Source organism: Artemia sp. Qi Xiang Cuo, chromosome 6 (assembly GCF_049724085.1).
Source record: "Artemia sp. Qi Xiang Cuo chromosome 6, ASM4972408v1, whole genome shotgun sequence".
Taxonomy (NCBI): domain Eukaryota; kingdom Metazoa; phylum Arthropoda; class Branchiopoda; order Anostraca; family Artemiidae; genus Artemia; species Artemia sp. Qi Xiang Cuo.
In genome coordinates, this window is record NC_142799.1 from 5515981 (window position 1) to 5528676 (window position 12696).

The 12696-nt window shown below is 36.1% G+C and overlaps 1 protein-coding gene across 1 annotated transcript; it reads right to left on the minus strand.

Moving 5' to 3' along the window:
• Positions 1-1789: 1789 nt before the first annotated feature.
• LOC148950807 (uncharacterized) lies at positions 1790-8066 on the minus strand. The gene is made up of 2 exons (XM_089090438.1): positions 7836-8066; positions 1790-1988 (listed from the first exon to the last, which is right to left on the minus strand). Exons 1-2 carry the CDS (start codon positions 8012-8014, stop codon positions 1790-1792), a joined length of 378 nt encoding a protein of 125 aa, XP_088946564.1. The 5' UTR covers positions 8015-8066.
• Positions 8067-12696: the final 4630 nt, after the last annotated feature.

Consider the following 12696-nt stretch of genomic DNA (forward strand, 5'->3'; position numbering starts at 1 on the left):
TGGTATAACAAACTTTTTTTCTCTTTAAACGTTAGTATTTAGCCACATCTTAGACATACATAGACATTTTTAAGATGTTGAGAAGTTACTGGGAATGTCCCATACAATCAACTATGAGATATTCATCCTCGAAAAATACAAGATATACATCCGATAACAATGTCCTAACTTCACGCTTTCTCGAAGCTACAATTTTTTATTTTTGTTGACCTGGGGGGGTGAGGGCTTGAACGCATTAAAGTTCTGGAAGAGATTCTTAAACGCAGACTGGCCTGGAAATATTTTCAAAAAACATCCCTAAAAAAAAGCCACTGATCTTTATAAAAAGGAAGCTTTTGTAACAATTAATGCATTAAAAGAATCAACATTTTATTCTAATCCCAAATTACCGATCGAAAGCTAAGCAATTTTTCAAAAACATCCCTAAAAAGGCCCACTGATCTTGATAAAAATTACACCGTATATTTCAGCCTATAAGAGAATTATGTAGAGACTTCAGTTCCCAAACAATAGGTTTCTAAGTGCGTAATTACCCTTAGTTCTACTGTCTGTCTTAAGTATTCAAAAAGATTAAGCCATTAGCAAAGTGGTTGTTTCTACCATTCTATTTTAATTTTTCATATACAATGAACCAAAATCAAAGTGAACATGTCTCTCTTTTTTTGAATATTTACTAAAATTGAAAGTAAGGAAAGAATTTCTTCCTTAACTTAATGACAACACAATTTCTTTTTATTATAATAATGAGAAAATTTTACTCGCCAGAAATTGCTTAGAATTATCCATTTTCTATGTAAATGTTTACAAAAAATGTCAGTAGTGTTAAGTTGAATAAACTATTCAAAACTGTTGAAGAATCTAATTTGAAACCTGAATATATACAAAAAGTAATTGCATAACAGCGAAAAAAGACATGCTGGTTTTGGTTTATCACTAAAAAAGACATGTATATACCATGAACTAGAAATTGCGTAAATCTCTTGGCAAAGATGTAATGACCCTGTAGAATAGAATTACCTACCAGAAAAACCGGAAGGAACATAAAGTCCGCAAATCCAGACGAGCATCTCTACTTATATGTATGGTTGTGAAATTTTCCACTTAACTATGTCAAATAATCATTTAACTGTCCCTTCAGCCATTGTTTCCTTTGGGACCAATCATTTACCTGTTGATCCCTTAGCATCATGGGCACCGATAAGGGTGGGGGGAGGGTGGCGCTCCCTCCCCCCTGGCTGAATGATGTTGCCTCATTTTTATATTTTTGTTCTGAGATTTGTATTATATAGCATTAAAAGTGCCAATTAGACGAGGTTGCCCCCCCCCTGGAATTCAGCTTATGGGCGCGCATGCTTAGCATTAGCGAAATATTATGATGTTAAACCTTCTGGTAAATAAATAATTTTTATGTCTAATGTCTTGCCTCTTGCGGCAGAACCACTTTGGTTTTGTCCTTGCTTTCTATGCCGCCGATTTCGATGCATCGAAAGAAAGCGGTGGGAGTTTAACCTAGGAGGTTTTCGTGAAAAATGTGAACCTTAGGCTGAATTGATGAATAGGAAATTACATTTTTGAAGCTCCAAAAGGATTCTTTTGTTTGTCTATGGGTCAGTGTTTACATTGTACCAGCTGAAGTGGAATTTATAGTGAGCGTCGGAAAATACTAACTGAAGCTGCCCGGTAAAGCTTTCATTTCAATTGCATTTGGTGCTTTTATAGCCACTCCATTAATTCATGTTACATCACGCATTATAGAGAATATATCTATTAGAATAAAACCTAAATTAATTTATCGTCTTCTAATTAAAATCGGATCCAAACAGTTGAGTCGAAACATCCAATAACTGAAAATGCTACTAACCTGTCCAAGTTCGTTTTCAAGCTTCGAAGTCAGATTTTTCCATGCAGTCCCCTGTTGGCCCAGCACTGCCAAGGTGACATTGTCAACGCGCTCCGTCAACTCGCTGTTTAGGTTACCGGTCTGTTTCCTAAAACAATAAAATTTTAATAGTAAACCCCACCAAAAAATATGTATAGAGCAATTGATATTCCAAAGCCGCATCAATTTCTCATTAAAAACACTAATATTCAATTAAATAATGAGTATTTAATTAAACATTTAACTGAAATGAACACTTTATTATTCTGTATGGATAAATTCATTTAGTATTTAAAAAAGCATTGCATAATTACAAACGGATAATTATTGTCAATAATTAACTGATTTTTATCTTCAGAGCAAAACTTGTTTTGATATTAGAAAAAAAATCTATTTAAAATGATCATATTTATTTGTCAGAGACCCCTTTCGAGTTTGCAATTTTTATAAACCCCTGGTCTGTTAGCTATGTAAATACTGGGTAAAAATACAGGAAAACTAGAAAATCGACACCGCTAATCTGAAATGAACACTTTATTATTCTGTATGGATAAATTCATTTAGTATTTAAAAAAGCATTGCATAATTACAAACAGATATTTATTGTCAATAATTAACAGATTTATACCTTCAGAGCAAAACTTGTTTTGATATTAGAAAAAAAATCTATTTAAAATTATCATATTTATTTATCAGAGACCCCTTTCGAGTTTGCAATTTTTATAAACCCCTGGTCTGTTAGCTATGTAAATACTGGGTAAAAATACAGGAAAACTAGAAAATCGACACCGCTAATCCAAAAGTAGTGAATTTTAAAATTTCAATTTCACCGTGGCTCGTTTCTGCTTTTGCAAAATATGCTGACCGTTGAAACCGACAAAATTTAACAAAATCCCAACAACTACATGATTTTAACCTTGACAAGAATATACAAAATGACAATATACAAATTGACAAGAATGACAAAATATGCTGACCGTTGAAACCGACAAAATTTAACAAAATCTCAACAACTACATGATTTTAACCTTGACAAGAATATATTGACCTGTCACGTGATTCGACAATAATTAGTTGTTTTTTTGTTTTTGTTTTTCTCTGGGCAGCAATGGACTTCTGAGCCTCAGCCCAGAGTGTATGGTCCACTTCTCCCTAAAATAAAATTAGTCTTGAAACAAAACCGTTAGTACAGTCACTTATATATAATATTTTGTTCGAAATGGCTTATGGACACAACATAAATGGCTTTACATATCACAAAATAATTCCCATCCTGGAATCACTTTGAGAAGACAAACCTGCTTTCCAGGTCGTCTTTCCCTTATAACAAACAAAATGACAGGGATGCGAGGACGTGATGTAAGGATGTGAAAGGCAGATCTGGGGATGTGAGGGGCAAATCTAGAGCAATATCTTGGGGGGCCAGTGAGACACGGGCGCCAATAAGCAAAATGTTGGGGAGGGTAATGTGACAAGGGCGCCAATATTTGACCAAATTGACAAGTTTATTTTAAAAAAGTGAGAAACAGATAAAAACAAGGAACGATAAATAATTTCTGAGACCACACTGGCTAATCCTGATAAAAAAAAATCGCGAAGAAAGGAAGAAAACGAAGACAATTAACAGCCAGTGAAAAAATTGAAAAATTATGCAAATATTTCGGTCAAGACCTCCGCTTGACCGTCCTCAGTGCAGAATAAAACTGATAAAATATATAAAAACCAAACCTTAAAATAAAAACGCCAAACTAAAATTTGACGACCCTTTCCTAGTAACGGTGAAAGGGTAACTGAATAAAAAACTTCCTAGATGTTCCTTTCCTAGATGTTTTAATTTTCAATAAGTCTCCTGGCCTTGAATTTTCTATTTATAGAAAGCCTACGCATAACGATAGGTATTTGCATTTTTCCTCCAACCACTCCCCCTGCATAAAAAGAGGAGTTGTTATTTCTTTGGTTGACCGAGTAATAGGAATATGCTCAGAGCCTCACATAGACTCAGAATTGAACTATATTAAGGACATTTTATTTTGCAATGGCTACCCTATAAAATTACTTGAGACCATTATAGACAGAAGACGGAAAAAGGCAGAGGGGAGTGCATCAGGTCCACAAGTCCCAACAGTTACCGTCCCATTGGTGGATGATAAGAAACTTTTCACTGTTCTACCCTACATTCAAAAATTGAGTGACAAATTGAAAAGAATCCTTGAAAAACATAAACTTAGCGTCGCCTTTAAAAATTCAAATATTACAAAGAACTTTTTTAACAACGGCAAAGATAAAACCAGCCCCATTCTGGGTAGTGGTGTTTATAGAATTCCTTGGTCTTGTGGCTGTTTTTATGTTGGTAGAACCCAACAGCAATCGGGGGAGAGGTTATCTGAGCACAAGTCCTCAATCGACAAGGCAATGAGGCTACGCCAAAGGCCTGAGGTTTTTGATTCCGCCTTGGCGCAACATGTGTACGAGAGTCCACACCATTTCATTTTGCTAGACGAGGCCTCCATCGTTGCCCCCGTTAAAGGTCTTACGCAAGTTTTCAGGGAGGCAGTTGAAATAAAAAAGCACATTCACCAAAAGGTAGCTCTCAATAGGGACACTGGAGAAATTTTTCTAAATCCCATTTATGACAAAATTATAAATTCTGATCGTTTTTACATACATCCACAAAGTTATATTGTGCAATCGAATTGAGTCTCCGATAACAATCAAACTGGAAAGCGATCAGCATTTAAAAGTGCTTTACGCAAAATGAAATTCTGAAATGCCATTTAGACTTGTTTTTTTATTCAGTTACCCTTTCACCGTTACTAGGAAAGGGTCGTCCAATTTTAGTTTTGTGTTTTTATTTTAAGGTTTGGTTTTTATATTTTTATCAGTTTTATTCTGCAATGAGGACGGTCAAGCGGAGGTATTGACCGAAATATTTTCACTGGCTGTTAATTGTCCTCGTTTTCTTCCTTTCTTCGGGATTTTTTGTTTTAACAAGGAACGATACACACCTGAGAAAATAATTCCCATCCTGGAATCACTTTGGGAAGATAAACTTGCTTTCCAGGTCATCTTACCCTTATAACAAACAAAATGAAACTACTGAGTAACACTAGTGTTCCTGGTTTAACAAGAAAAACGATAAGAAATTTGATTCTTTGAATTGATTAAGAGGAAATTTAAACAACCATGCATATCTTTGAAAAAAACAGGAATAATCGAAAGTTTAATTCTTTTAAAAAAAGACCTCTATTTGCAGTAATGCAGTTTTTGATTCTAATGGGTGCAGAATTTAAAAGCAGAAACGTGGGTAAAAATAAAAAATAATAAGCTGAAAACATATGGCTTAAACAGCTCAAGAAAGAGTGATGTTTTTCTTATTCTTCTTTCAAAGTAAACAAATTGCTTGGTTTTGAATTTTTACAAACGAAAAACCTCGCTAAATTTATCTAATTATTTTTATATATTTATTTTCACCCTTCAACGTGGCAACACTGACAAAAATTGTTTACTGCCCCAAGAACTTCATAATTTTGAAACAACCAAAAGAAACGCTTTAGAAACCAGTGATTTTCAGATATGAATAGACCTTAGATGAGTCTAGGGGGGGGATGTTTTCTTTTGGAGTCCTGAGGGGCAAACCAAGGTCTGGGATGGGGCAGTGTTTCAGCCCCTCCCCCTCCCCATCATCCTGTAAAAATTTGAAGTGATGCCCTTTTTCAGGAATAATGACCGCTTTCAAACCATGTGTATGCGAATATTAAACGTGAATGTAAAAAACTAATGTTGAAGGAGGGAGTGGTAGGCTCCCTTTCACAAAGAGAGCCTTGGACCAGACAGTTCTTAGTAACAAAGTGTAAGTAAATAGCGGCCCTTGTAAGTAGAAACCAAAACTCTAAAATGCGAAGTTTTGATTCCAATATCTGCAAGAAAAATCCTCAGGTCTCCTCAGGGGGGTTATTTGTGCTTCCATGAGTTGCCAGTAGCGGCAGTCATGAGATTTGGAAAAGCTCTTGGGTATGACAATCGTCAGTTAAGACACGTATGTAGAAATTTATTTTGGAGAGATGAAACACGTCGGGGGAGAGGCAAAAGCAGACAGAAAAAGTAGAGATATTATGTGAAAAATATTTCTAATCACAGAAAAGAGCTTTAATATTCCAAGGGAAGTAAGAAGCCATAGGAAGAAAAAAACTTTCATCCATGTCAATCTGTCATCCATGATGGATGACAGATTGCCAAAGACAATTTGCCAACAGATTGCCAAAGGTTTGGGATTTTTAATTAGGGAATCCACGAGACTAGTGGAACATTATTAGGCTACTACAAACAAATAATTATTTGGCCTAGCCTGAGTGAATTTATATCCACCAAACCCCCAGCATAATGGTAAAGGTCCAAAAGGGATAAAAATCAAACAGGTTTGGTTCAATAATATTCAGGGGTTTGCACCACGATAGCAATATTTTCTCACTCTCGCAAAATTCACATGTCAAAGAAGCGATGAATTGGGATTCTGGCCTATGAGACGATGCTCGATGGGAGGGGGACTGGCTGAACTAGCCTTTTAACCTCCAACAATGAAAATAAATCGGTATCTCAAATAACACACAAATTACCCCTTGACATAATTTGAAATTGCTTGTGGTACAAGACAAAACAATTCGCAGTACCGATCGGGTTACATGGAAAGTGGATAAAAATCAAACTGAAACAGAAATAAGTTTTTCTGGGTCATAAGGTCATACCCATCGAATAATCGAATGATGGACGAACGTTGATGTCGACTGAAGGTTAAAATTGGATATATGACTCTTTTTTGCATTTCTTTTTTAGACTATGTCTCTTTTTTGCATTTCTATTTTCTCTCTTAGTTTTCTTTTCTGTTGTTGTAGTATTAAATATATCGTCGCTAAATGAGACCTGAATTCTTAAATTGTAATTTTGCTTCATGTCTTTCGTTCTCTAATAACACCGAAAGGGATTTGAACTCCCCCTCTGGATTTTTCACATTGCACTAGAATGTCTCAAACTTTACGAGGAAAAGCTTGTATTCATTTCTGCTCATTTTTGGTGAAGTGCAACTCTTTACTTTTATTTATAAAACTTATTTTGTGAAAAAGCTTGTTTAAAATTAATTTCCTAGCTAGCCTAATCTACAAAAAAGTTGGTTTATAATAGATTAAAGGCATATTAGGCTGGGTAAGCACAGGCGTCTTTAGTAAAGAAGCTGTTTCATCAGTTTCACTGAGATCTTATTGTATTTTTAATTTGACAAATGACGTTGAAAAACTCTTCAGAGTAGCCCATTACAAAAGAATACATCTCCTCCTCTAAATATATTAGCAGTCACAGTGCAGTGGCAATACAACGGCTTAAATTTTGCTTCATTTTTTCGATGTCCGGTGTATGTTTACCAAAGTATAATCACCTACGGAACAAGTACTGACAAAACCTATCCTCTCCACACAAAAAAAGTGACCCTTTGTATACCTATGCGAACCTGGCAACTAAAAACCGTAGTTACACAATTCATCCCGGTCACTCGTCGCCTGAACCAAGCTCTAGCATAATTTATTGGCTCGGAGCAAAGTATTTTGGCTCGGAGCGATTAAGTAGTACAGCACTTTGCGTCTAGAGGCGCTGAGGTACGCGGGGTCACTTTTGTAGAGTTTTGTCAGTACTTGTTCCGTAGGTAATTATACTTTGTTGTTTACTTACTCGCGTATTTTTCTCATTATCTGGCATCTATTCTGATTTCACTTTATCAGTCACAGGTCTATGCCATCAATAAACCATTTGACATCCATTTTTCAGAGCCATACCTAACAACTCTCACCTCTCTAGCTTCTAGTATCTTAAAATTCTTAGTCCTAAGTCTTATTTTCCTCTTCTTCAATTTTTTTTTACAATTAAAGGAGTGCTTGGCATAAGCAAGAAATAAACATGTCCTATCAATTACCTGACAGTGTCACCAAGTTCCAATAGAATCTGCTGCACCGCATATTCTAGCCGGCGTTTTGTGTCCATCACACTGTCAGCCGTGTCTAATAAAACTTGCTCAACATTGGTCAATCCTCTTATCTCTGCTGAAATATTTTGATAGCCTTGCTCCACTCTTTCTGATAAAGACTCAGCCATATCTCCTGCCTCAGTGACCTGCAATTGACGCTTTATTAAACATCTGCAACCATTCAAGAAAATTTTATATATCAGTTTTAATTTTGGTAAGTATTCGACGTTCAATTACATTGTGGGACTTGAATATCTACACTGGCCGTAGAGGATTCAGATAAAAAAAGACCCTAAAACATTACAGGATATGAAAACATAGGCGGAAGCACGAATATACAGGGGGTGCAAATATTTTTTAATGAAGAAACAAAAAAGGGATTTTTCTAAATCTTGGGGGTAATTTTGTTTCTTTTGATTTTTCGTCCAATCGACATACCACAAAAAGTACGTTTCAAAATCTAGGGGGGATGACTTTGTTAGTAGAGATGCCTTATTGAGTCCCATTGCTCACCCCTGCTGCCACCTACAACTTTTTTACATAGTTTAATGAGGACAGGGTCAATGACCTCTTTCTCCATGACCTCTTTCTCCAGGTGTGTTTTTGGCACGCTCTTAGCGAATGCCAATGTTGTTATTGTTTCCGAGGCAAAATGCCAAGGTCAATGTTGTTGTTGTTTTGAACAGAGTCATTAGAGAGAACACGTGGTTAATGGGGTCAATGTTATTGTTGTTATTTTGGGCACGCGATAGAGTCATATGGGGAACACGTGGTTAATGGGGTCAATGTTATTGTCGTTCGAAGCAAAGTTAATGACACTTCCTTCCTGTTCGAGGCAGATGTTATGATCCAATTTGTTATTGTTATTCGAGCCAAATGTTGTTGTCGTTCGAAGCAAAGTTAATGACACTTCCTTCCTGTTCGAGGCAGATGTTATGATCCGGAAATAGTATTTGTTATTGTTATTTGAGCCAGATGTTATGATCCGAAAATAGTATTTGTTATTGTTATTCGAGGCAGATGTTATGATCTGGAAATAGTATTTGTTATTGTATCCGAGCCAAATGTTACGAGTTCCCGGGAAACAGCTAGATCCCCCTTCTTAGCCAATCAGCGAGTCGGTTACATCCCCCTTCTCAGCCAATCAGATGGCTTTGTTTACATAACAATTCGACCGAGATATTTCGTATATAACGGACATGCAATGTGACTAAATTATCGGAAAGTATTTTGACACAATTGATATAACAATGGATAAATTTGATGAGCTTGAGGTCTTGGCAGCCGCAATTAGCAATGTAAGTGCATTTTTATTTTCAAATGAATTTTCCTTGGACACCCTCAGCTAAAACGCAAATATATTCCTTTACCCTCAAACCCCCCCCCCCAAACCATGCAATCTTTATAGTCAATGTAAATATATTCCTTTACCCTCAACCCCCCCCCCCCCAAACCATACAATCTTTATAGTCAATGTAAATATATTCCTTTACCCTCAAAACCTAACCCCCCCCTATTGTCTTACAACCCCATCGCAAAAAGAAACACTTTTTTCGATAAATTCCTTCCCTCTATATTTCCAGCTAAATCCCCCCCCCCAACAAACCATACAATCTTTATACTCAATGTAAATATATTCCCTTACCCTCAAACCCCCCCCCCCCCACAAAGCATACTCAATACAAAACGCAAATATATTCCTTTACCCTCAAACCCCCCCCCCCCAAACCATGCAATCTTTATAGTCAATGTAAATATATTCCTTTACCCTCAACCCCCCCCCCCCAAACCATACAATCTTTATAGTCAATGTAAATATATTCCTTTACCCTCAAAACCTAACCCCCCCCCCTATTGTCTTACAACCCCATCGCAAAAAGAAATACTTTTTTCGATAAATTCCCTCCCTCTATATTTCCAGCTAAATCCCCCCCCCCCCCGAACAAACCATACAATCTTTATACTCAATGTAAATATATTCCTTTACCCTCAAACCCCCCCCCCCACAAACCATACTCAATACAAAACGTAAATATATTCCTTTACCCTCAAACCCTCCCCCCCCAAACCATACAATCCTTATAGTCAATGTAAATATATTCCTTTACCCTCAAAACCTACCCCCCCCCCACAACAAACTATACAATCCCAAATTCTCGCAAAAAGAAATTCTCTTTTCGATAAATTCCTTCCCTCTATATTTCCAGCTAAATCCCCCCCCAACAAACCATACTGAATGCAAAACGTAAAATATATTCATTTTACCCTCAAAACCTAACCACCGCAAAAAGAAATACCTTTTTGATAAATTTGGCCTTTCTGTAAGCCTTATCAACTTCTGCATATCTCTTAGCTATTAACCGCTCTGGTTTTGACACAAGGCTCTATGCAAGGTTAAAATTGGCAGTCACCCTTTTTCCGGTTTACAAACACGGCAGGCAAAGGGTTTCTCCGTCAAAATTAAAACACTTTTAAGCAATAATTAGAATTGTAGTTTCGTTACCTGTATGGAGGGAGAGAAAGAGATTATTTTCAAGCTTTCTTTCGATAAAGTTTCTTTTATATTCCCAGGCGTGAATCCAGGATTTTTGTTGGGGGTTAGCGCTTTTATTAGAAATAGAAAAGATAATTGCTTCTTCATCATTTAGTGATTTTATCTATAACATTTGAATAAAAGCTAGTGAGTTATGCCTTTCACTTGAATAAAAACCTGAACCTTCATATAATAATGCTTTGACTTATTCCCGAGAAAAGTTGAATTAATTATAATCAAACTATGATTTTCAGAGTTTAGGTTGCTTTCGACAAAGATTTCTCCTTACATACGGAAATTTCCACAAGATGATTTATCCATACCACTTCTAAATGTGATAGAAGCTACTACACCCTGCTTCAATCTCTTTTACATATTCAAACTGAATTCTAGTATAACAATGCTTTGAGTTATTCCTCAGAAAATTGACCCCTCTAAATATTTACTCAGAGGAGCGGGTGCTGAAATGTAAAACGTTACCTATTTGCCTATCATTTTCACAGTTTTCAAGTTGAAATCCTTGAACACACTCCCTCCTTCTCAGTTTATTCTATGAAAGTGAGCTGTATTTGTTAGAGTTTCAGAATCATTACATATTTATTTAATTTAAGCACTTTTTTTCAGATATAATAATGTTTGGTGTGATTGACACGGAATATATTGGTCTGAAATATTCCTCAACTGGCATCATTTTCGAAGCAGCTTTCTTACTCCTAGACAACCAACGACGTGAAATTCATTGCTATAAATGGAACATCAGATACAATATGTATAAGTACGAGAAAAAACAGATGGCGTCCTACACTAAATTTTATAAATCGAAATGGCTTTTACGCTAAAACCATACGAGCACATAATGAAAATGGCTATAAAATACAACATGTACAAGAAGAAATTCGGGAAATATGCAGTTTTTTCGGTGTACAAGCTGTTTATGTTAAGGGAAACGTGCCAACTGATAAACTCTTGCTAGAAGAATGTGATAAAAACATAGCATTATTCAATTTAGAAGACTTCAAATGTGAGAAGTACCCGCATTCAGTCCATGACCCAGAAGATGAAGTTAGATATTTTGCTCAGTGGATACCGGAAAAGATACCTGACATGGAAAAATGCATCAGATATCCAAAGTCCTAAACTTGCTCCTCCTCATATCAAATAGATTAAGCTTCTTTTTTTAATATGTCATTATTTTTTCAAATGTTTTTAAATATGTTTAAGCAATAAATATCTTAAGCCTCAACCGTTTTTATTCTTTAGAAAAATCCGTCGCCATGAAAATTATACTTTCAGATTCAACAGGTCAGGGAACACACTTTCAGGTTCAACATGTAGGAGAACCCTAAATGCTCATCCCTAAAAAAAGGTAAGTTAACCCTAACGCTTAAAGAATTTCTCTGAAATCCCACTTTCAGATTCAACATGTAGGAGAACCCTAAATGCTCATCCCTAAAAAGGTAAGTTAACCCTAAACGCATAAAGAATTTCTCTGAAATTACACTTTCAGATCCAACAGGTCAGGGAACACACTTTCAGTTTCAGCAAGTAGGAGAACCCTAAATGCTCACCCCTAAAAAAGGTAAGTTAACCCTAAACGCTTAAAGAATTTCTCTGAAATTACACTTTCAGATCCAACAGTTCAGGGAACAAGCTTTCAGGTTCAGCATGTAGGAGAACCCTAAATGCTCATCCCTAAAAAAAAGGTAAGTTAACCCTAAACGCTTAAAGAATTTCTCTGAAATCCCACTTTCAGATTCAACATGGAGGAGAACCCTAAATGCTCATCCCTAAAAAGGTAAGTTAACCCTAAACGCTTAAAGAATTTATCTGAAATTACACTTTCAGATCCAACAGGTCAGGGAACACACTTTCAGGTTCAGCATGTAGGAGAAACCTAAATGCTCATCCCTAAAAAAGGTAATAGAACCCTAAACGCTTAAAGAATTTCTCTGAAATAACACTTTCAGATACAACAGGTCAGTGAAAAAGCTTTCAGGTTCATCATGTAGGAGAACCCTAAATGCTCATCCCTAAAAAAGGTAAGTTAACCCTAAACGCTTAAAGAATTTCTTTGAAATCCCACTGTCAGATTCAACATGTAGGAGAACCCTAAATGCTCATCCCTAAAAAGGTAAGTTAACCCTAAACGCATAAAGAATTTCTCTGAAATAACACTGTCAGATCCAACAGGTCAGGGAAAAAGCTTTCAGGTTCAGCATGTAGGAAAACCCTAAATGCTCATCCCTAAAAAAGGTAAGTTAACCCTAAACGCTTAAA

Excerpts from the sequence above, each read along its gene's own strand:
- LOC148950807 (XM_089090438.1), bottom strand. The coding sequence starts at position 8,014 with ATGGCTGAGTCTTTATCAGAAAGAGTGGAGCAAGGCTATCAAAATATT. Across the intron at positions 1,989-7,835 it reads GAACTTGGTGACACTGTCAG|GAAACAGACCGGTAACCTAA; the intron begins GTAATTGATAGG and ends TTATTGTTTTAG.